The sequence below is a fragment of the Antechinus flavipes genome, chromosome 2 (assembly GCF_016432865.1).
Source record: "Antechinus flavipes isolate AdamAnt ecotype Samford, QLD, Australia chromosome 2, AdamAnt_v2, whole genome shotgun sequence".
In the NCBI taxonomy this organism is placed as follows: domain Eukaryota; kingdom Metazoa; phylum Chordata; class Mammalia; order Dasyuromorphia; family Dasyuridae; genus Antechinus; species Antechinus flavipes.
The window spans coordinates 425,040,473-425,062,292 of record NC_067399.1 but is presented as its reverse complement, the minus strand read 5'-3'; the positions used below and the strand labels follow the sequence as shown (position 1 = coordinate 425,062,292).

General features: G+C 35.6%; 1 protein-coding gene across 4 annotated transcripts in view; it reads left to right on the top strand.

Moving 5' to 3' along the window:
• FBXW11 (F-box and WD repeat domain containing 11) overlaps positions 1-21,820 on the top strand; it is an 83,979-nt gene that overhangs the window by 49,916 nt on the left and 12,243 nt on the right. For 3 of the 4 annotated variants that reach the window (XM_051978898.1, XM_051978900.1, XM_051978899.1), the window contains 5 exons: positions 3,821-3,883; positions 8,525-8,750; positions 14,420-14,606; positions 15,367-15,457; positions 21,303-21,440. In XM_051978898.1, coding sequence (XP_051834858.1) covers positions 3,821-3,883; positions 8,525-8,750; positions 14,420-14,606; positions 15,367-15,457; positions 21,303-21,440 — 705 coding nt within the window. The remainder of the gene's footprint in view (positions 1-3,820; positions 3,884-8,524; positions 8,751-14,419; positions 14,607-15,366; positions 15,458-21,302; positions 21,441-21,820) is intronic. The other variant, XM_051978901.1, reaches the window with a different exon arrangement.

Sequence of the window (21,820 nt, the reverse complement as noted above, 5' to 3'; positions counted from 1 at the left end):
CTGAAACAGGGAGACACTGATGTCATAGGAGGGTAGCAGGAAGGGGATTTAAGTATGCCCTTGACTCAATGCTTAAAATCCTTCAGGTCTACCCAAACTCTGAAATAGATGAAGCCTTACTCGATTTTCACAACTGTCTTGAAAGATCTCACCTTATCTCGTCCAAAGAGAAACAAGAGACAGAGTCGTTGTGGCCAGAGAAAGGCAAAGGGCATTTTGGTTTAAAACAGTTCTTAATTTGGCTTCCACGTATAGATATCTAGGGGACTCTGCTCTTGGGTGAGAAAAAAACAAACTTTGGTTTCCTTTGTAATTCTATGTAATTCATTTTATCATTTAATAATATGTTGATAGAAAAAGGAGTTTAAGCACTTCTATCTACAAAGTTTTGAGATCATGAGTGGATCTGTAGGGAATAGATTGTCTTTCCTGGAGCAGTGCCCAAATTGTTTGGATTAAGATTAGAACTGGAAAGGAGTAATAGTATAAGAGGAAGCGCATTTCACATCCTAGCAAGGCAGATGGTGAGAAGGTAACTGGCAGGCAAAAGTAAATATTGGATGTTTTGATGGAACCCAGTGGAAAATATCATTTGTGGAAAATAACTAAAGATGTCCTTAGCATAGAATAGGAATGTAAAGGAAAGGAAATTGAATGATAGAATATTGTCACCACAAATCCATCAAGATAGGATAATACCATATGTTAATTTCTAAGCATTGGCATCTTGCCATGATGTTTGATAGGACAGTGTAGTACAAAGATTCAGATATACATCCTTTTGTTTCCAGAACTCTTGCTTTAGTTTAAATCATGTATATAGGCCATAGAATTAAGGCCTTTTAGAGCTGAAAGGGCATCATTTTCTCTGTAAATGGCTATTACACATAATACTAATGATAGCTAGGTAGTACAGTGGATAAAATGCTTGCTGGATCTGATGTCAGACTCCAGTTCAAATTTGGGTCTCTTGCTAGCTGTGACCTCAACTGTTAAATGAGGATAAATATAGCACTTACTTTGAAGGGTTATTGTAAGGATTAAATGAAATATTTTTTTGAAATGAAAATAAATGAAAAGGTGTTTAGCACAGTGCCTGGCCCAGAGTAGATGCTATGTTTATTTCCTTCCCCTTCTTTAAAAATATGATTTGCCTTCTCCTTTACTAAAGTTCCCTTTGGTCAGTATTGAATTTTTTAGAAAGAAAAAATAACAGGCTGTATAAGCTTCAGTTAAGGAACGGTTGAATGGAAGGGATTCAAGGGTTACCTTGAACATGGTGATTGGGATTCATTGCACAGGAGATTGAATTAGATGTGTTGTCAAACTTAAGTAAAAATAGAGACCTCTACATACAGGTTGCAGTATGCAGGATGCATACTGACCTAGAGAACCACATATTAACATTATCTATGTTCTGTTATATTATTTGTTTTTGGCTCAATAAATATTTATGGAGCACCTACTGTGCTGAACACTGGGGCTACAAAATGAGGCAAAAGACTGAGTTTACAGTCTAATTGGGGAGATAACATGCAGACAAATATATACAAAGCAAACTATATACAGAATAAATAGGAAATTATCATTAGGAAAGGAAAGACACTTGGATTAAGACAAGTTGGAAAGGTTTCCTGTCCTATAAAAGAGAGGATTTAGTTGAGGCTTACAGGAAGCTAGGGAAGGTTATAAGCAGAAATAAAGAATGAGAAGCACCAGCCAGAAAAAAATTGACAGAGCAAAGAAATTGTCATCTTTTTGGAACAGCAAAGAAGCAGGTGCACTGGAATTCCCAAAGTGAAGGAGTTAGATATAAGAAAAAATGGAAAGGTAGGAAGGTGTACTAGGTTATAAAAGGCTTTGACTGCCATGCAGAGTACTTTGTATTTGATCTGGAGAGATGATAGGAAGTCACTAGAGCTTATTGACTTAGGAAGGTGACATGATCATACCTACAATTTAGGAAAATCACTTTGGCTGTGTGGAGAATGGATTGATTGGAGTGGGGACTTGAGGGAGACAGTCATCATCAGGCTTGCAGTAGTCCCAGGGGTGATTGTGAGAGGGCTTGCATCAGTGTCTCTGGAGAGAGAAGGAGAGTATTCTAAAGATGTTGCAAAGTTGAAATCCACAACAGATTGAACATGATGGGGGCTGGGGAATGGGGGAGGGGGGGAGGAAGTAGTGGGTAAATAATATGAGCTTGAGGGACTGGGAGGATGATAACACCCTCCACCTTAATAGAAGAAGTAGAAAGTGAGTAGGGTTTGCAAGAAAGATATGAGTTCTGTTTTGGACATGTTGAGTTTAAGATGTTAACTAGACATCCAGTTCAAGATGTCTGAAAGAATTGTAGGAGGGAGATTGGATGTCAGCATCAATTGGTGCTGGATAGATAAATTTGAGAATAATCAGCATAGATATAGTGATTAAATGGAAGATGATAAGGGAGCTGATAAGATTACCTAATGATTATTCCAGGGAGAAGCAGAGAAGCCCAAGGACAGAACCTTGAAGGACATCTTTGGTTAGAGAATATGATTTAGATGAAGATCATGATCAGAAAACTGAGAAAGAGCTCTCACATTAGGCAGGAGTAGAAGTAGGAGAGAATAGTGGCCCAAAAACCTAGAGAGAAGACTGTATCAAGAGAGTGATTTATAGTGTCAACTGCTATAAAGAGGTCAAGGAGAATGAGGATGGAGAGAAGACTTTGGAGTTTGATGGCTAGTAACTTTGGAAGAGCTGGAATAAGACTGAGAAGAAAGAAAGTAGACACATCTTATGCCATTTCAAGGCCCTTGAATTAGATAACCTAGTTAATAACTTCATAACCTAAGAAGATCTATGTCTATCCCATCTTCCATTATTCCATATTCAAGTCCTTTCCAACCCTAATGATTTTAAGGGCCTTATCACAACTATATAATATTTCTTTATAGAACTAATATTATTTGTTGCAAATAGATGACTCTCCTCCCACTGAGGAAAATGAACTTACCCCCATCTATGCCATGAGTCCCTTCTTTTCCCAGTGTTTGTTAGACAACACAAAAGAATTTGGACCCTACACTGTGGTAATATTCTGGGGAAGCAAGACTGAACAAAAAAGAGCTCCTAAATGCACTGTCATTTCTAATTCTTTGGGAGATATATTTAGATAGGTCAGAAGTCATAGATAATATGCAAAAATGAATTTGTTTTCTAAAATTACTGTTTATTATTTTTACCTTAAACTTTATAACTTGCCATTGAAATAGTTGCTATTATTATACTCATTTTACTGAGGCTAAGAACTTAAATGACTTTTTCCCAGACTTATACAATCAATAGTCTGAGGTAGGAGTCAAATCCAGGAAGGACTTTATCCATTGAGTCATCTAACTGCTGCTTATAAAAATCTGGAAAACACTGAGGATTTCTCTCAGAAATAGAGGCATTCATTTGTGATTAAGGAAAGGCTAGCTCCTTTTATCAATTCAATTCTCAACTGAGCATGCTCAGCCTTGAAAAGAGCTGCAATGAAATGTGTGCTTGTTTTGGTGATAAAACTATTTACTAATCCAGGAATGATGAAAAAGATCAGCATGCCTCCCAAACTTGCCCACCTCCTCCACCCCTAAGCTAGATGGCATGTGTTAGCTGCAACCTGAATATGCAATGGCAAGTTGGATGTCTTTATGTTTTGGGGGAAGATACGTAGAAATGCTTGTTGACTTTAGTTGTGGGTTTTTTTTTTCCTAATTAATAACTAGATTTGAGTAGTTGTCTAGAAATTGAAAAAAATCAGTATAATCAAAATAACCTTTTTTTCCCATAGAACACATCAGTTATGGAGGATCAGAATGAAGATGAGTCCCCAAAGAAAAATACACTATGGCAGGTAGGAGCAATACTTTTAGATGAGATAGTAAATTGAATTGGTCCTCCTTTATTTTTATTTATTATTATTATTATTTGCTTTTATTCTCTATATTGTACTCTGCCAAGAAACTATCCAGTGTATTCTCTTTCTTTCAGTCCCTCATAAATTTTGTTAAAATCAAATGCAGACTCACATGCTATTGAAATTGATTATTTAAAGTAAAGCTTGGCCATTGACTTAGCACTCTGTTTCTCCTTTTGTCTTCTTCCCTTATGATCCTCATCCTCTTTCTTTTTATACTTTTCTTCTTGTTCCTTCTTTGTGCCTATTATGCTCCTGGACATTTCTCTGGTGATGATTCTGGGCTAAAGAGGTTTCTGACCCCAATGTGAGTGAGGCTTCCTAGACCATGCTCATGTTTATTCACATAAACATAGCCTTCATCACATATATTAGCAACAACTAACTATTCACTACAACTTTTTGGTTTTTGGTGTTTGGTTTTTGCCCAGTGATTTGCTCAGGGTCACATAGCTAGGAAGTGTTAAATGTCTGGAGGCTCTTTCTGACTTCTGGTCTGGTGTTCTATCCACTGTGCCAACTAGCTGTCCCCAGTTCTGTACAAATGTGGAAATTTAAATGAGAGCAGATTTGTAGCAATGTAACTTTTTTTTTTTAAATCCAAAGGGATTTTGTAAAAGTGAGTAGAAAGGGCTTAGGTATATGTATACAAAATTTGTATAAAAGTGTAGGAAGTAAATGAGAGTAATAGATTAGAAATAAATTAGAAAGATCATAGTGTAATCTCAGGGGCACAGAGGACAATAAGTGATCTTGTCGTATCCTTTCATACATGGTCAAAAATTAATCTGAATTCAGCTAGTCAAATAGCTGATAATAAATAATAAAAAACATGTACTAAAAGTATAAGATTTAAGTGATTATTAAGAAAATGGGTTTTCTGAAATTGAGTTCACCACACAAAAGCTCCATGCTACCCTCTGGTGGTGCCTTGTATTTCCAAGTCTTTCCTTCATCCAAGAAAAATAAAACCTATAGATGTAATAGAGTATTCGTGTCTCTGTGATAAATTCCATATTCCATAAACTCGTATATTCCATAATTCTGTAAATTCTGTATTGAGAGATGTTTTCTCACACAGCCAAACCTGTTTCTTGAGATAACCAAATAATGATGATGAAAAATAATTCATAAAAATGTACCACTTTCGGAATTACAACAACTTTGTGAGGTAGGTTAATGTCATGTATTGTTCCCATTTTGCAAATGGAGAAAGCCAGATTCAGGGAATTGTTTTAAGTTATTTAGCTGGTAGGTGCCGGGGACTGATATTCAAATTCATGTATTTCCTGTTCATTTTGCATTTATTGGAGATTACTACATTAGATATCAGATGGAAACTCATGATTATAAATCTAGGTGTATACATTTATCAATATAAGTCTGTGAATCTCTTTACTTCCCTGGTTTGTTTTAAGAGCATTCCTCTTTAGTAGAAACAAGAAGATAAGACTTGTGAAAACTTTAGACATTTAAGATCTCTTAAGATTTAGGATATCTCTAGCCATGATTAAAATTAATTTGATATTAATACCTAAGGGAAAACTCTAGAACTCTATAAAATTGTTCCTCCTCATCCTCTTCTGATATAAATAATTGAAACACAAGGGAAGGGGAGAAGGGTAAGTAGTATACTTATAGAAAAGCAGTTGACTCACAGAATTTTTTTTTTTAATGTTTGGAAATAATATTGTATCTATATTTCCAGACAAAAGTTCAAAAAGATTCAAACAGTTAACAGTTTGAAAGTTCCATCTGTTTATGAATTTGACCATTATTTTGATACCTAAATACAAAAATATTTTAAATTATTTTAGTACTAAAATTCAGCCAGCATTTATTAAGTACCAGGCACAAGGAATGTACCCCAATTCAAAAGGGTTTTAATACATAAATATGCACAGGATAAACATATTGCATACATGTACACACGTGTGTGATGCATATATTTATGTATGTGTGTATAATTTTAAAATTATAGGGATTGGGTAGAAGTCACTCAAAATAGTTTGGGGGTAGGGAGTAGTACCTATTTGGCAGTAGGTTGGGGGTGGCAAGAAGTAGTAAGAGAGACTTCATGTAGAACATGCATCTTAAAAGAATAGAGTGAAATAGAGCTTTTCTAGTCAAGTGGATCTTCCAGAGTAGAGGCAGAAAGATAGAAATTGGAGTCTTCTCTGTGTGAACAGAGAAGCCCTTTTTTGACTGGATCACAGACATAGATGTCCAGTATGGTTGGACGATAGGTAGAGGCTAGATTGTGAAGGCTTTAAAAGCTAAACCAGAGGAGTCTCCACTTTATCTTAAAAGCAACAGAGAGCCACTGGAATTGGTTTAGGAGGGAAAGTCACATGGTGCATAGATTTAAGGACAATTCCTCTGGCAGCAGTGTATAGGATGGAATAGAGATAGGAGAGACTTGGGGCAGGAGAACTAAATAGGAAGCTATTGTTCATTTAAGAGAAAAGGTGATAAAGTGGGTAGTTGTGGCCTGGTGGAGGAGGAATTGGAAGTAAAAGAATGTGAGGTTAGAAATGGCACAATTGTTGTTCTTGTTTGTTCTTTGTTTTTGAAAAGGCCCTTGACATCAGGGAGATGATGCCAGGACACACAAGTGAATTGGATATAAGTGAGGGAGGGCTGTGCTAGGTCACCTGCTTCACTTTGCCTTCCAGAGCTATCTGGGACCAGTAGAGTACTTGGAGATGGCCCTGGGTGCAGTGGAAAACCTTGGCCCTTTAAACTAAGGTCTTCAACAGGTCTCAGTTTGACTGAGGCAAAGAATCTCCTCTCTTACAAGGTTTTTTTAAAAAAATCCATATCTGAGAAGGAAGACCCTCAGGGCTTCTGGTGGAGGCCTAAATGATTGCTATTTATTTACATTCAACTTGAATCAATCTGGACCCAAACAATTACCTAATAAAGAAAATAAGCTATTGTTAAAAATTAATCAATGGAGACTAAGGAGTGGTCAGATATACATAAGAAAGATAAGGGGGGGAGGCAGAAGAGAGAGAGTCATTTTGAAAAACTGAGGTTTAGTGAAAAGGCACCTAGATTTGGAACCAAATTTGAATCTCTTGTCACTGCTGTTTTTGTAATCTTGGCAAAGCACTTAATAATATAATGGCTAGCATTTTATATAGTGCTTTTTAAAGATTTTGCAAAGGTCTTTGTCTGCATTACCCATTTTATCCTAACAATATCTTATTTGTCTGGATCACATAACTTATAACTCTTTAAGGAAATTTTGAATTCAGGTTTCTCTGAACCAGTTTATGTAATTTATATGCCCAGCAGTGTGCTAAGAACTTTATATGTATAGCATGGCATCTGCTTCTCATCCTGCTGAGGGCAGGTATTTGTTTTACAGGTGAGGAAACTGAGTGTGATTTGCCTAGGGTTACACAGCTAGTGTGTCTGAAGCTTAATTTGAACTTAGATCTTAGTAACTCTAGTTGCAATGTTCCAACCATTGTACTACCTACCTGTTTCTGAATTGGTATTTAACTATTTTAGATCTCTTTATACATCCATAGCTTGATTTTCAGATACCTAACTTTTAATTCTCAAATGACCAATCTGATCTTGGATTTATATCATATCATTCTCTGTGAGATGCTATTTTTCAGTTTTCCTCTCAACCTAGACATTCCTCAAGGATTGGGACTTCAAATTAGAGGATTTTTGTCGTTCTTCCCTTTCCCCTTTCTGGGAAGCTTTCTAGCCAAAAGAATAGTGGGAGATTTTTAAGCTCCCAGTGTTTACAATGAGGCTGATTAACCATAATTAGAAAATGAATTGGAGTTGGAATTGAATTTTCTCCTTTTTCAATTCTGATTTTGATGAGATAATATAAACTTCCTTTTCATCCTTACTGCCATAATCCACCTTGAAATTATTTCACAACCAACTACAACGATTGCATCTGCTTCCCATGTCAGCATTTTGAGGTTTATTATTTAAAATTGAGTTCTTAAGTCATATGTAATTTAATTTATTACACTATCATGACACTTTTTTTTTTAATTAAAAATGAGGAAGATCTTATTTCTTCTCTTGATATCCCACTTTTATCCCAGAATATTTTCAGGAAAGCCCTACTTTATGCTTGACTTTACCAACACCTCCTTTCCAGCCACTTCTAACCCTGCCTCTCCACCCACTAACACACCTTTCTCACCCCTCCCTTAGGCTCTGTTAATCTTCCAAGTTTGTTGATAGATTCTTCTTTGGTCCCCTAAGTACCTCTGCCTGGCTACCACTCCCCTGTCTATTGTTTTCCCCTTTTTTCCCATTTAAAATATAATCTGCTAGTGGGCTGGGACTTATAATCTGCTAGTGGGCTGGGACTTCTGACTTACTCCTACTTGGCATTTAAGATAGTATTCTTGGTATTTTAGCTCTGGATGTACAGGTTTACCTTACAAGCTTTGGGATACACTATTCATTTAGTAAGTTGAGGCTTATGGATATATGTGTTTGCTTGTTCATAGAAATAATTTAGATCATATTAGAAAAGTTTTTTTAAACTTAACCAGCAGTTCACTCATCATAATTTTTGTTTTTCTAAACTAGATAAGTAATGGAACATCATCTGTGATAGTCTCCAGGAAGCGACCATCTGAAGGAAATTACCAAAAAGAAAAGGACTTGTGTATTAAGTATTTTGACCAGTGGTCTGAATCAGATCAGGTAGAATTTGTGGAGCATCTGATTTCACGAATGTGTCATTATCAGCATGGACATATTAACTCTTACCTGAAGCCCATGTTGCAGCGGGACTTCATCACTGCTTTACCAGGTAAATATATATATTTGTCTTTTGAAGAACCGGAGTGTGTTAGTGTTTTTAAAAAAAAAAAAAAAAAACTTTCCCAGTTGTTTTAATGTCATTTGCATTTATGATATGTGAGAGTAGTGTCTTTTAGGTAATTTTATCTGTGATTAACTGAATATTGTATGCCAATATATCTGACCCCTGAAATATTTAGTAATTATTTGTTGTATCCAACTCTTGGGGGTTTTCTTGGCAAAATAAAAAAGTGGTTGGCCATTTCTTTCTCAAGTTCATTTTACAAATGAGGACAGTTGGGACGACCAAGATTAAGTGACTTGTCCAGGGCCAGCCGGCCAGCCAGTAAGTATCTGATATCAGCTTTGATCTTGGGAAGGTAAGTCTTCCTGACTCTAGACCTGGCATTCTTGTGCCACCAAGCATCTCTGACCATACTGGCAGCTTTTAATTATGAGCAAATCATATAACCTCACAAGGCCCCAGGCGGTTCTCTGAAAATTAAGTATAGATTATACTGTGTAGATTGCAAATATGCATTGGGAAATGTTTTCCATATCAATGAAGACAGGCACACATGCACACATCTTGATGTCTCCAGATGAATTATATTAGAATTTGGATTTAAAAGTTGTGTTTCTCATCAAGTTTCAAAAAGTCAAGGTTTCACATCAAGTTTTAGTCACTTGCTCAGTGATCCCAAAGTTTAAAATGCTTATTTCCATGCAAAAATTCAAGAGCTTCCTTGATGAGGGCAACAGTAAATTTGTTTACACTTAATTCCTAGCACCTTTTTTTGCCTCATTAAATCCACTTTGAGTAAGGTTCTTTTGATTAAAGGTTGGCAGTAAAGTACCTGTTATTATGGCTAGTTTTGCTTTCCCAACAGAACTGGGTTATATTTTAGAATCCACCTGGAAGATTGGGTAGTCAACTCTTTGGTCACTGGGACCACTAACTCTAAGTTGGTCTGCAGATCCTAACTCTGGCTTGCCTGATGATAATAATGCTGGCTCTTGGATTAATAAACCTTTTATCCTAACAGATTTCAGTGTGAAGTATTTATCCCTTCCCCTATTTCTCTCTCCTCCCTACCCCACCTCTTCCATTCCCCAACATACACATTTGTAAGTAGAATGTAGAGTTGGGTTGAATTTGATACCAAAAGAGACTGTTATTGAAAGTTGTGCTTTTTCCCACTTTGCAAAAAAAAAAAAAAGCAGAATATTGCCTCCACGTGGTGGCAGTATTGGGGTTAGCCTAGTGTGTGAAGAGTATAGGTTTTGAGGTGGTCCCTTCTCCCCTTGTCTCAGGGATTGTTAAATCTAAGACACAGGACTGGTGAACCTGTGGTTATGTATATACATATAGTAAATGTCATTGCACACAGGTCAGGTTATTCAAGTCACTACATGACACTATCCAAATTCTTTTGTTGGGCTGGAATTTTGTGGTGTTGAATATGGGAAATAAGTGATCCTTTGGATAAGGATTGGAAATCTTTTCATTATGCAGATGTTTTTGTTGTAATGGTATTTGTTTTAATAGTATTTGATCTGAAGATATATGTATATCAATATATATAGTGCACATATGTATCTAATTGTGGAGGACAAACTGGCCAAGTTGATCATGTTAGTGTCTAGTAGACTTGGATTAAAACTAGCATTATTTCTTTAGTTCATTTTTGGCCCTGGTACAAGACTGTGCCTTAAAAATATTAGGGAGGGAAAATGTGTGTATGTTCATATTTGTGTTTAACATTGTGTTGGGGGATTTGCTAATCTTTATCCCACTGTGATTGTTAGATTTTACTGACGATCTCAATCTTGAATTTAAAGTTTATTGAAATGGATATGAAGCCTAGACTTTTTATTGTGAAAACTATTAATTTTATATAAATGATCTTCATAGCTTTGGCTTCTTAATGCTCAGTCTGAATATCATACCTGTCAGTACAGGGAAAATGGAAAATGTTTGTGGTCTCTGGCTCCCTTTTGGTTTGGTGGAAAAGTGATAATTATGGTATGCTTTTCTTAAAATCATGGTAAATGTTTAGTCTGCAATGTCAATTTCTGCAAGCTAAGTTTGTGGTTAGCAAGAACTGTTAGAAAAGAAGAAAAATGTGTGCCATATGAAATTGAGGCAGATTATACTTTAAATAGAGGTGATAAGGTTTTCCTCACAAATTACTCAATATGGGTATATCAGCAAAGGTATATCAATAAAATCAGGATCTTAAAATTTCTGTCCCACCTAGCCACTGTCTTGGGCATCTGCCTGAACTCAGAGGAGAGATATAAAGCAGACGTCAGGGCTCTGCTTAAGAGATGAGGGAACGGGGGAAGGAAGAGTTAGAGCAGTGAGTAGAGAAGGCAGGGTCGAGGGCCAGTTAGTGGAAGAAAGAAACACCTGGTTCTCCCAAGGTAATGAGATTTATTGCTAGGCTGTTTGTAATTGCTTGCCTAGTATTTTCCATGCTGATTTATTGCAGCTTCAGAGAGGTATGTTAGTGTGTTTTCGATGATGATTCTCAACCATTTGTACTTGTTATTTGATAGAAATGGTGAGGTTTTTGGCATGAGTACCTTTGCCTTAATTCTTGGATTAATTTATTCCAGGTTTAGATGGATCTAACAATAGAAGGTTGCTATTTGAACACATTTATGTAAAGTTTAGAGTGTTCTCAGTTTTGAATTTCACAGCAAGATGACTACACCAAGAAGCCTTTTAAAATGTCTGAGAAAGAGGGGGGACTCGGGCATAGGGCAGGATGTCTTTGAAGCCACTTGCTGCAGCGTAGCACTCCACCAAAGTTCTTTGAAATGTGTTTCTAAAATAATTTTTTTGGTAATTGTATGATCTAAGCTGCTTTATACCTAGCTTTAGTCAAGGGCATTGAACTGACATTACCCATTTGAGTTTCATTTTGACCATGTTATTTACATATTAAGCTTTGAAATCTTTGCATTTTAATTGTTTTAATTTATTATTGAAATTCTTCCAAACTTTCATCTGGTGCCAGTAATCAACAACAGCAGCACTTCTTCAGCATCTTACATGGTATTACTGCCTCATTTTCCCAGACCATGATGCTGTCATCTTGCTGCCTTGGGGGGAAAAAAGAATGACACAGTAATAAGTGCCAGATGTTGTTACTTAGGAAAGTGCTTAATTTTAGCACCTCAAAGGGTTTTTTTTACAGGCAAATTGGGCACTGCCCACCTGGGGCACAACCCCACTCTACAAGACACAATGAATCCAAGAGAACACAGTGAATGCCATACTCTCAGGCCCCTCTGGTTAGAACAATGGGCCTTGAAGATTTTCCAAGATGACTTGTGGAACAGCTATTCTACTTAGGGACTGGTTGGTTTCTATCCTACATCAAATATAAATATTTTGTTCACATATGAAGGGACGCAAACTCCATTAGTTGCAAATGCAGTAAAAGGTAGTACTTATCTATTCGTTTGACTCCTTGCTCTAAGGAGGTTTTCTTTTATCTCAAAAAGGTTTTTATGCAATATATTATACAACTTCATAAAGTTAATTTATGTCTCAAGGGAGACAGTCAAACTTTTGGTGAGTCTGTATAGGTATTAGATGACTGCAAATTAAATGTAGTTTATGAAAGCTGGAAAAACAACAGATTTGTCAGGGAAAAAATGTCACTGATTCCCTTAGCAATGAAGCCTTATTATTTTTCCATATGCTCTCAAGTAAATGTCCAGTTCATGTATTTTCAGAGGTGGTGTGTAGCTTTTTTGTATGATTATTTACATGTGACTTCTCCACTTCTCCCTTTATTAGATTCTTTGAAAAGCAAGGACTGTCTTTAACGTTTGTATCTTTGGTGCTTAGAACATAGTAGGGACTAAATAGCAATATCATGACCATTGTTAGCATGAATGGTGTAAAAGTATGGGTTTTTCTTTTCTGGACCTTTAGCTTTTATTTGCAGAATATTGGGCACAAAAAAGAGATGTGGGACACAGAAAATGCATCATAATGAAAGAGAAAGCCATTTGTTTTTGTTTCGTTTTCGATTTCCTGAAGCAATTGGGATTAAGTGACTTGCCCCCAGGATTAATCACACAGCTAGAAAGTGTTTAAGTGTCTGAGATCAGTTTTGAATACAGTCATTTTCAAGAGAAAAATTTCCTACCTCACATTTCTGGTTTGCCATAGTGTAAAGCATTTATGATAAAAAAGAGAGAGGGGAGCAAGAATGAGATAAAAGCACACCTCCCAAGTTAGAGGTTTTGAGCAGTACTTTTACTAATCCAAATTAAATTGGGAGTGAGGCAAGGTAGAAGAGCTATTGAAGGATTTCAACTATGACATCTTGGTCTTCTTTATAGTTTTACTAATCTTTGAGGATTAAAATACTAAAAGCTAGAAGATCTCTGAATTCAAGAAGCTCATTCTTTAAATTGGAAAGACAACATATTTTTTTTTAAAAAGTTTAGTGCAGGGTAAAAGGGTAACACAAAAGTACAGCTAATAAGGTACAGGGATTCTTATTTATATTAGTAGTTCAGATTGGGGGGTGGGGTATACACCTACCTATTGGTCTTCCTTTTTACTTAGAAGGAATTTAAATAGGTGAAACAACTCTTCAAGCCTTGTGATCAACCCTAGAAGCTTGGATAAGTTCTAGAATAGTCTGTAGCAAGAAAGGAGAATAAGAAGAGAAGTCAAGAGAAAAAAGAACTTCCCACTGCCTGGCCTTCACTAATGAGATCTGTTTTTAGAGTAGCACCTCTCAAATATTTTGAATCCCTTTGCACCCTTACAAGTTATTAAGAATTCTCCCCATCACAATCTCAAGAGCTTCTTGTTATGTGGGTCACTGCTGTTATTGTATTATTATAAAAATAGTTTTGACCTTGTGCACCTCCAAAACACACTTTTAGAACTGCTAGTGCAGGGGAACTTCTGCCCAGACTTGGCTCTTGCCATAAAGGAAAGAATCATCAATATAGCAGGAAGTGCTTGCCATAATAATATGCACACAGTAGTGAAGGAAATAAATGATGGGCATAATCAAACACAAACTTAGCTCTTTAAGAAAGTACTTGGTATGGAACTTGCTGTCAAATCTTACCTTCCTAAATACTGAGGCACTAGGAAAGGCGCAAAAAAAAAAAAAAAAATTCTTTATGAAGTAGAAAAAATTTGATAGAACAACACAGCTGCTAGTACAAATTTGTGTAATTGTATACAGTTGTTTATGCAATGTAGCGAACCAGCTACTCACAGATCTTTAAATTTTCCTTTGATTCCTTCTCTCTACGTAGATTTAAAACGCTGAGGGTAGCCATCGCATCTTAAAGGTTTATTGACTATCTGACACAATTAAGCAGTCAAAAAACATTTGAGAATGTGGTAAATAGTGAATGAACACTTCTTGGAGCTTTATGCTCACTCATGTAGCAGTCCCTTAACCTTTAATCCTTAACTTCCTTACCCCATCAGCACCATAATAGGTTTCTGGTATTGTTCCTCCTTTGTAATCAGATCCTGATTTATAAATTCCTTTTTCATTATGGGAACATGACTAGTACTTTCAAGTTTTTATTCATCATTACAAAAAACCCTCCATTTATTTCACTGTCATTTATGCCTTTCTCTCCTGTTTTCTCATCTCCTCTCCTTCCCCCCATCCCCTGTAGAGCAAGGCTTAGATCACATAGCAGAAAACATCCTTTCTTACCTGGATGCTAGATCTCTGTGTGCAGCAGAATTGGTATGTAAAGAATGGCAGCGTGTGATCTCTGAAGGAATGCTTTGGAAGAAATTGATTGAAAGGATGGTACGGACTGATCCACTCTGGAAAGGCCTTTCAGAAAGAAGAGCATGGTAAGTTTTTCTGCAACAAGAGCTGTTTAAATCCTGAGCACACATTGCCTACGTATTACTTTCAAAGAAAATATCTCTAAAATTAGTTTAAAATTGTTAATTAACAAAGGTGATGCCTGGGTTTGAGTATATTTTCATCAATTTTATTCATTTGCTTTTTCTAATGAAAGAGCCAAGTTTCAGTTACTTAGTTCTTTACTGACACTGCATGTTATGTTTTCACCATTTCCTGTGAGTTAGGACAAAGAAGCAGAAGCTAGATCAATATATTTTTAACTTGTTGCTTGTAGTTCAAAATTGGGCCAGAAGGAGGAGGAGGATTGTGGGAACAGGTGTGGAGGGAGAAATTATTTAGTTTGCATGAGGCTTTGGGTTTATCAGTGAATTTCAAATCCTTTTCCCAGTTAAGCACAAAAAGCACTGGCTCTAAATTAGTAGCCAGGCTCTCTTAATCTGTGCAGTTCTTTTTATTGTCTCCATTTAAAAAGGTAATTAGAGCACCAATTTTGATCATTGCATTTGTAGAATAGGTACACTTAGATAAAAGGAAGAGGAATTTTTTCATGGGGTTCGTTACCAAGTTGTTGTTGGGGTTTTTTTTATCCTGCTTTGGAATTAATAGAATAATATGGTAACTTTTTATAATAATGCTAATATCAATATAAATGAAACTTTGTGACTTTATTATATAAATTTTGTAATACTTCATGTTAACTTTGTAATATTTATGCAAAAAAGTAACATCTATTTTGTTTTCTAGGGATCAGTACCTGTTTAAAAATAGACCCACAGATGGCCCTCCCAATTCATTTTATAGGTCACTGTACCCAAAGATTATCCAGGATATAGAGGTAATTCTGTGTTGTTTATTTTCCTGCTGTATGGGCTATTAGTATTTAGGTGGTTTTTTATTCCTTTATTGTATTATATTACAATTATGGAGAATGCAGCTAGCTTATTCAAGCTTTTCAGTAAATCAAATAATCAAGTACATACTGTGGCATGTCACCATTCCTCAAAGGGGCATCTCTTTTGTAATAAATAATTTAGCATTTCTGTAACATAAAGTGGTTTTTGATTTTGCTTTCATAAGCTGTGGACAAGCTTTACAAAATCAACTGTTTCTTCACATTTGGTAATGTTCCACAAAATCAGATTTTCCCGGGTGTGCCTTTTCTAGGTAAGAACATAATTTAAAATTTCCAAGCCATTCATGTAATGGAGTGGTTTTTCATGAGCCAGAGGAAAAAGTCACAGCTTCTTTAAATTTCTCTCTTTTTTTTTCTCATGGAAATAACTCAAATGTGATTCCAAACTATTGCAAAGTGGGTTTTAAAGAGTGCTTGTAACACATAGACCTTTCCAGTTATTGAGCATAATTTATCCAAAGTGGTAAGACTTTGTAAACTTGACATGAAACATTGAAGACGTTTGATATTGCTCATGTGTTCTAATTAGGTAGGTTTTTATTATTTAGCTGGTTTCCTTGAACGGGGAAAGAAGTGTACAGCCTTTTCTCATTAACTCATTCACATGTGTTCTTGGCAGGTCAGGGTTCTTTGAGCATTTCCTCCCTGGCAAAAAAGGTTGGCTTTAGTCAGGCAATGCAGTATCACCCATAAAGTTATACTCAGTTTCCTAAATGTGAAGTAATCCTCTCACCCAGGTGATGGACATAAAAATTATTAGGCCAAAATTCATTAATAGAATAACGTGTATTTTTGAGGTTTTTAAGGCAGATGTGAACTAATGGAATCATTCCATTGCGGTAAATATGAATGCGCCTGAAATAAAATTATTTAAGATATGAATCCTTCTCTTGAATATTTTGCCACTTTAATGCTCAAGTATAAAATAAGCTTTAAATAGTGGTGAAATGTTTATAAACCTTTACCTTGCCAGTAATAGTTTTAAGAATTAATTCATTTGATTCCAGGGTCAAATCTAAGAAAGAAGCACCAACAATATTAGCCAAGATATGAATAATAACTTTTCATCTTTGGTTAATTCAGCAGATTCCTCTTTTCTACCAGGAAATGACAGCCATTTTCCTTCTAGGTAATCTAAGCACAATCATTAGAAACATTTCTTGCCCTTGTAGAATGCCATTTCCTAGGGACAGCTAGGTGGCACAGTGGATAGAGCACCAGCCTAAGTAAGGAGGACCTGAGTTCAAATCTGGCCTCAAACACTTAACACTTCCTAGCTGTGTGACCCTAGGCAAGTCACTTAACTTTTGCCTTTTTTTTTTTTTTTTTTTTTAAACAATTGCCTCGGCAAAAAAAAAAAAAAAAAAAAATTAAGAAGAATGCTGTTTCCTTAAGCAGTCTTCGTGAGGTTTTTCCAGTTTTCATTTAACTTTAACTTTTATCATAATGTGATGATTTGAAAACAAGTGATGGTCAAAGGTAATCACTGTAGAAGTTCTTTGGAAAATCTTTAGACTGGCTTGGAAATTTGACAGTTATTTAAAATCTCTCACTCCATGTACAACATAGGGCCATCCCATTTTTGCGTGTAAATAAGATTGACAAACATCATTGGCTCTGATAGCTCGTTGCATGAGCATAGCTCATGAGCCATGAAATAGCATTTCATAGTTACTAGAGGAAACAGTTTCAAGATATGAGAGGAGACTAAGCTATGGATAGAGCCCATTTTGACTTATTTTCTTTTTGTGCAGAACTCCAGACCAGCATGGTGGTCTAATCCCATGGTTGTTAAAGTATAGTCTGGGGGACAACCATTGGTGGTCCACAAAGTGACTCCAGGTGGTTTAGAGAATTACTGATAATTTCTGTGTTTTGGTTTCTTAGAGTCTATACATATAATGCTCTTTATTTGTGGCACAAGGAAGGTAGAGTTGTCCTTATTAACTATTTTACTAAGACAAGGTACATTTGGGTATGTGTGATATTTGGTATATACGTATACACATAAATGTGTATGAGAGACAGGGAGATTCGGAGACAGACTGAAACTCTTGAGAACCACTTTCCAATAGCCATTATTTGACTGTTTTTCAAAATCAATTAATGCACAAGAAATGGAGAGATAAAAACTTTGGGAGTTGACAATATTTCCTACCGATAATTGTAGTGTGTCTTTTTCTAAGCAGTATGAAATTTTTAGCTTCCTTAAGCCTTATTTAAATAAGAGGTTTGTATTTAAATGAGCCAACTAAGTTTTAGTTCAAACAGAAAAGAATAATCAGGGAGGAAAAAAAAAAAAACAGAAAATGTAGAAACATTTTGATTTAGTTCCCTTCATTTTTTTTCATTCTGTTTTATATTGTTTATTTTGATTGTATATTTGCCTTATGTTGACTTTCATCTTAATTCATTATGGTGAGGGAGGAAGGAGAAGTGTCATAAGTTTGGCTTTCTGAAAAGCAGAAAATGGCAAATCTTAGCTCTGGAATTACCCTTATGTCCACCCAGTGGAAACCAATTTACTTTTAAAGATACAGTAGAAGGCTGGTATTTTGACTAACTCATTTATTTGGGAAATGGATCACTAAAGCTCTTTGCAACTCTGTTATTCTATAATCCTAAAATAAAAAATTGACTATTGATAACTTTTCAACCAAAAATTCTTAATGAATTTTTCCAAATGCCTTTGGACCTTCCTTGAAGATAACAGCCATTTTCTTCCTTGGGATCATTTTTCTTTGAACATTCTACAGGAAGTTTTGGCTCTTAATATAACCCACACTAGTTAATGAGCTCCTGAACTTAATTTTTTCTTTTCTTTTTTGGGATAAGACTCAATCTTCTCTAATTTTTCTTTCTTGTCCTTGCTCTCCACTTTTTTTGTCCAGATTAGTTAACAATTTGAAATTTTGTCCTTAAAATAGACCACAGGTGAAATATTAGTGCATTGCTTTGCACCTTTCAGTAAACCACATTTTATATGGTGAAAGTGGGGAGCTTTTTTGTGGTTTACAAATTTGGTATTAACATTGTCCTGGTTAGAAAATGCTGAAAGTTGCCCACCCACTCAGCTGTATTTAGGCTTCTAAAAATAATGTTATTTCTCCATACTCACACATCTGTTTTCACTCTGTTGCCAATTTAAATGCTGCTGTATATTCTGTGTATCATGGCTTATTTCCCAGTATTTTGAAAATTTGCACAGGGAAGGGGATTTTACAAGTTCTCAAAAACATGAAATACTCTCCCACAGTAGCCACACCACATTATACCTAAGCAAAATGTCAGGTGTCCACAGTATTACAATGTGCCTATGTGTGTGTGAGAGACCTGTTATTTAATTCTTTTCAGGCTTAGATGACATTTCCATTTAAAGCCCATACTTCTTATGGAAATACTCTGATGTTCTCTGTGGTTGGTATTGTCTGTGTATCTGGCCACTTAATGTGGACAGTTTTGTCTCGATTTCTTATTTTTGGCCAATTGTCGCCAAGGAAGGAAAAGATCAGGTAGATTAGGCATTCATTAGTATACTTTTTTAGTTTGAATGTTAACCTAACAGATACATAGATTAGAGAATAGTAGATGCCTGAGAACTTTTGGAATTGTTTGCTTTTTTACATTCAGTTCATCTGGTGAAAAATAGTCATTGGCTTTCAAGTTTTATGTACTAATGTGTTCTGCCAGCATATGACATGGAGGATCTAAAAGTGTAAGTCCTTTGACTGTTATAGTCTCTTATCATCTAATAAAATCCTTTCAGCTATGTTGCAGGTACATCCTCTTACCTGAGAAAAGTCAAAATACTGACAATATGGTTATTAACATGGAAACAGGATTCTTATTGGTCATTGAAAGTTGCAAGAGGATCGTGTCTGTCACTAGTTATCTGTTAGAGACTTCTGTATTGTCACGTTCCTTGATCAGTTGAAGATAAGACTAATACTTAAAGGACCCAATCCATTAAAATGAGGATCCAGGGAAATAGGAATAGCTTTTTTTTTTTTTTTTTTTTTAATGATTATCCATCTAATTCCTCACTATTTATTGAAAGTACAGTTTTTATGGAAAATATTTTATGAAAAAACTTTTTACAAATTTTTTAAAAATTGATCCATTTTCTGATGTTGGCATGACCCCTAAAGAGTTCATCTGTTCTCTCCCTGTGCTGGTACTACTTTAGGACTATGATAGTTGATTGCCTGTCCTTTTCTTGAAAACCTTGAGAATTAAGGACTTAATATCATCTCAATGGACAAGCAGTCTTCTTTTTTCAAATTTGAGTTGGTTAAAATTTTCTCTCTATTCCTTTCCTTTCCCATTATTTTCTTTTACTTGAGTTTCTTGTAAAAGATTTTGTAGGGATTTGTGCCCTTTATAGTTTAGTTTAGTGACAGAAAGAAATTATATCCTTTCCCCAGTATTTGCCTTAAGATATGGAGGACACAGCTGTCAACTACATTCATCGATATCAATGACACAAGGGTCCTTGTGATACCAGGAACCTCGGGGACTTTATACTAAGAAACTTTGGAGGGCATCTAGATTAGAATGCAGTAACCCTTCTGTTTTGAATGCTGGACATAGAATGTATTATTTATCACACCTGTCTCCATTATCTCCAAGTACTGGTTTTAGTTTGTAAAAATTTAAAAAGCCATAAATGGCTTCAACCCACATAGAAATTGTTTATCTGGTCAGACCTCAGTTTTCTGCACTAATGGAAGGTAGCAGAGATGGGGAGAATCACAAACAGCAAGTAATTTATGAATCATTTCTACTCAGCTTTAGGAGTACATTTTTACTTAGATTTGCATGTGAATGTATTCATTCTGGGAAATCACTTTAAATGACAAAATTGTTCTTTGATGCTTTGACTCGAGAGAATATAGGAATTTACTTAATTTCCTCATCTTGATCTCTTACTGCATTATATCCTTTTATCTGTTCCTTGCTGGTAAGCCCTCTCTCAAGTGTAGGGATTGGTTTCAATGTTCAGAAGATTTCCCTATGGATTGTAAAATATGAGTAACTACAGATGGACCAAAAGATATCAACAAAACCACTAATTCAGAGCTTTCTGTGTTAGTTCCTTCTATTTGTGATAGTGCTTCAATTGGAAGAGATCTCAGCTTGTGTAGTATATTCCTATCCCAGCAAACTGTAATTAGCACAATTAAGCTAGTTCTTAGTAATTCTTTCAGCGATAGTCAAAATAGAGCTTTAGTTCTTGTTTATAGTCATGGTTTCAAGGCCTACTGGATTAGACTTAAGTTTTCTTGAGAGAACAACTTTATATGCTCTTTGATCCTTAAAAATCATCCGGTTTAGATTAATTTTAGACATGGTTTGTTCATTGTATCATTACCTTTCTCAAAAACCTGTGGGTCCCGGTTGCCTGCATAATAAACTTCATTTATCAGAAGCTATCTGGCATCACTACTTATCTTTCACATATCCAATTCACTCAAAGGTAGGGACGCTCACATGTATTTTGGATATATTTGAGTCTTATCATGCTTTATTACCTATTGGTCAAACATCTGTTTCATATGTGTGTATCTATGTATGGATGTACATACAAAGATTATTATTTTAATTGTATTAGATTCTCAGGACCATTTTTTCTCATCTAGAAAATGAAGATCTATCAAATCTTTTGATAGTTGCTAGCTTGGTGAAAAATAGAGCCTAACAGTTTTCATGAATTTGCTCATAGATAATTGTTCGTAACCTAGAAAATTGTTTACCTTTTTTCCCCTAGACTATAGAATCTAATTGGAGGTGCGGAAGGCATAACTTGCAGAGAATTCAATGCCGCTCTGAAAATAGTAAAGGTGTCTACTGTTTACAGTATGACGATGAAAAGATCATCAGTGGCTTACGGGATAACTCTATTAAGGTGAGCGCATTGGGTCTTTTAAAAATTGCAATTATTGATTTAGTTTCATGTGATGACCACTCTGTCCTATTTATCCCTGGCAGCCTTTTATCTGACTGAACACATGTACTTTTTCTGTTACTTTTCCAGACCTTTGTGTAGCTTTGCCATCTCACTTTCAAAGACAGACATGCAGACACAGAAATATCCCCTCTGTCCCTTTCCCCCTGCTTCAAATTCCATTGTCAAATACAAAGAAAATGTCAGATTTAAGCTTTTCTATCATTCTTAGTAAGCATAAATTGCTATTGGGATGAGTCTAGAATTTCAATTCACTTTTAAGTACATAAAACTGACATTGATTTCCCTAGTATAGATTTGACCTAATTCAAGTCTCATTT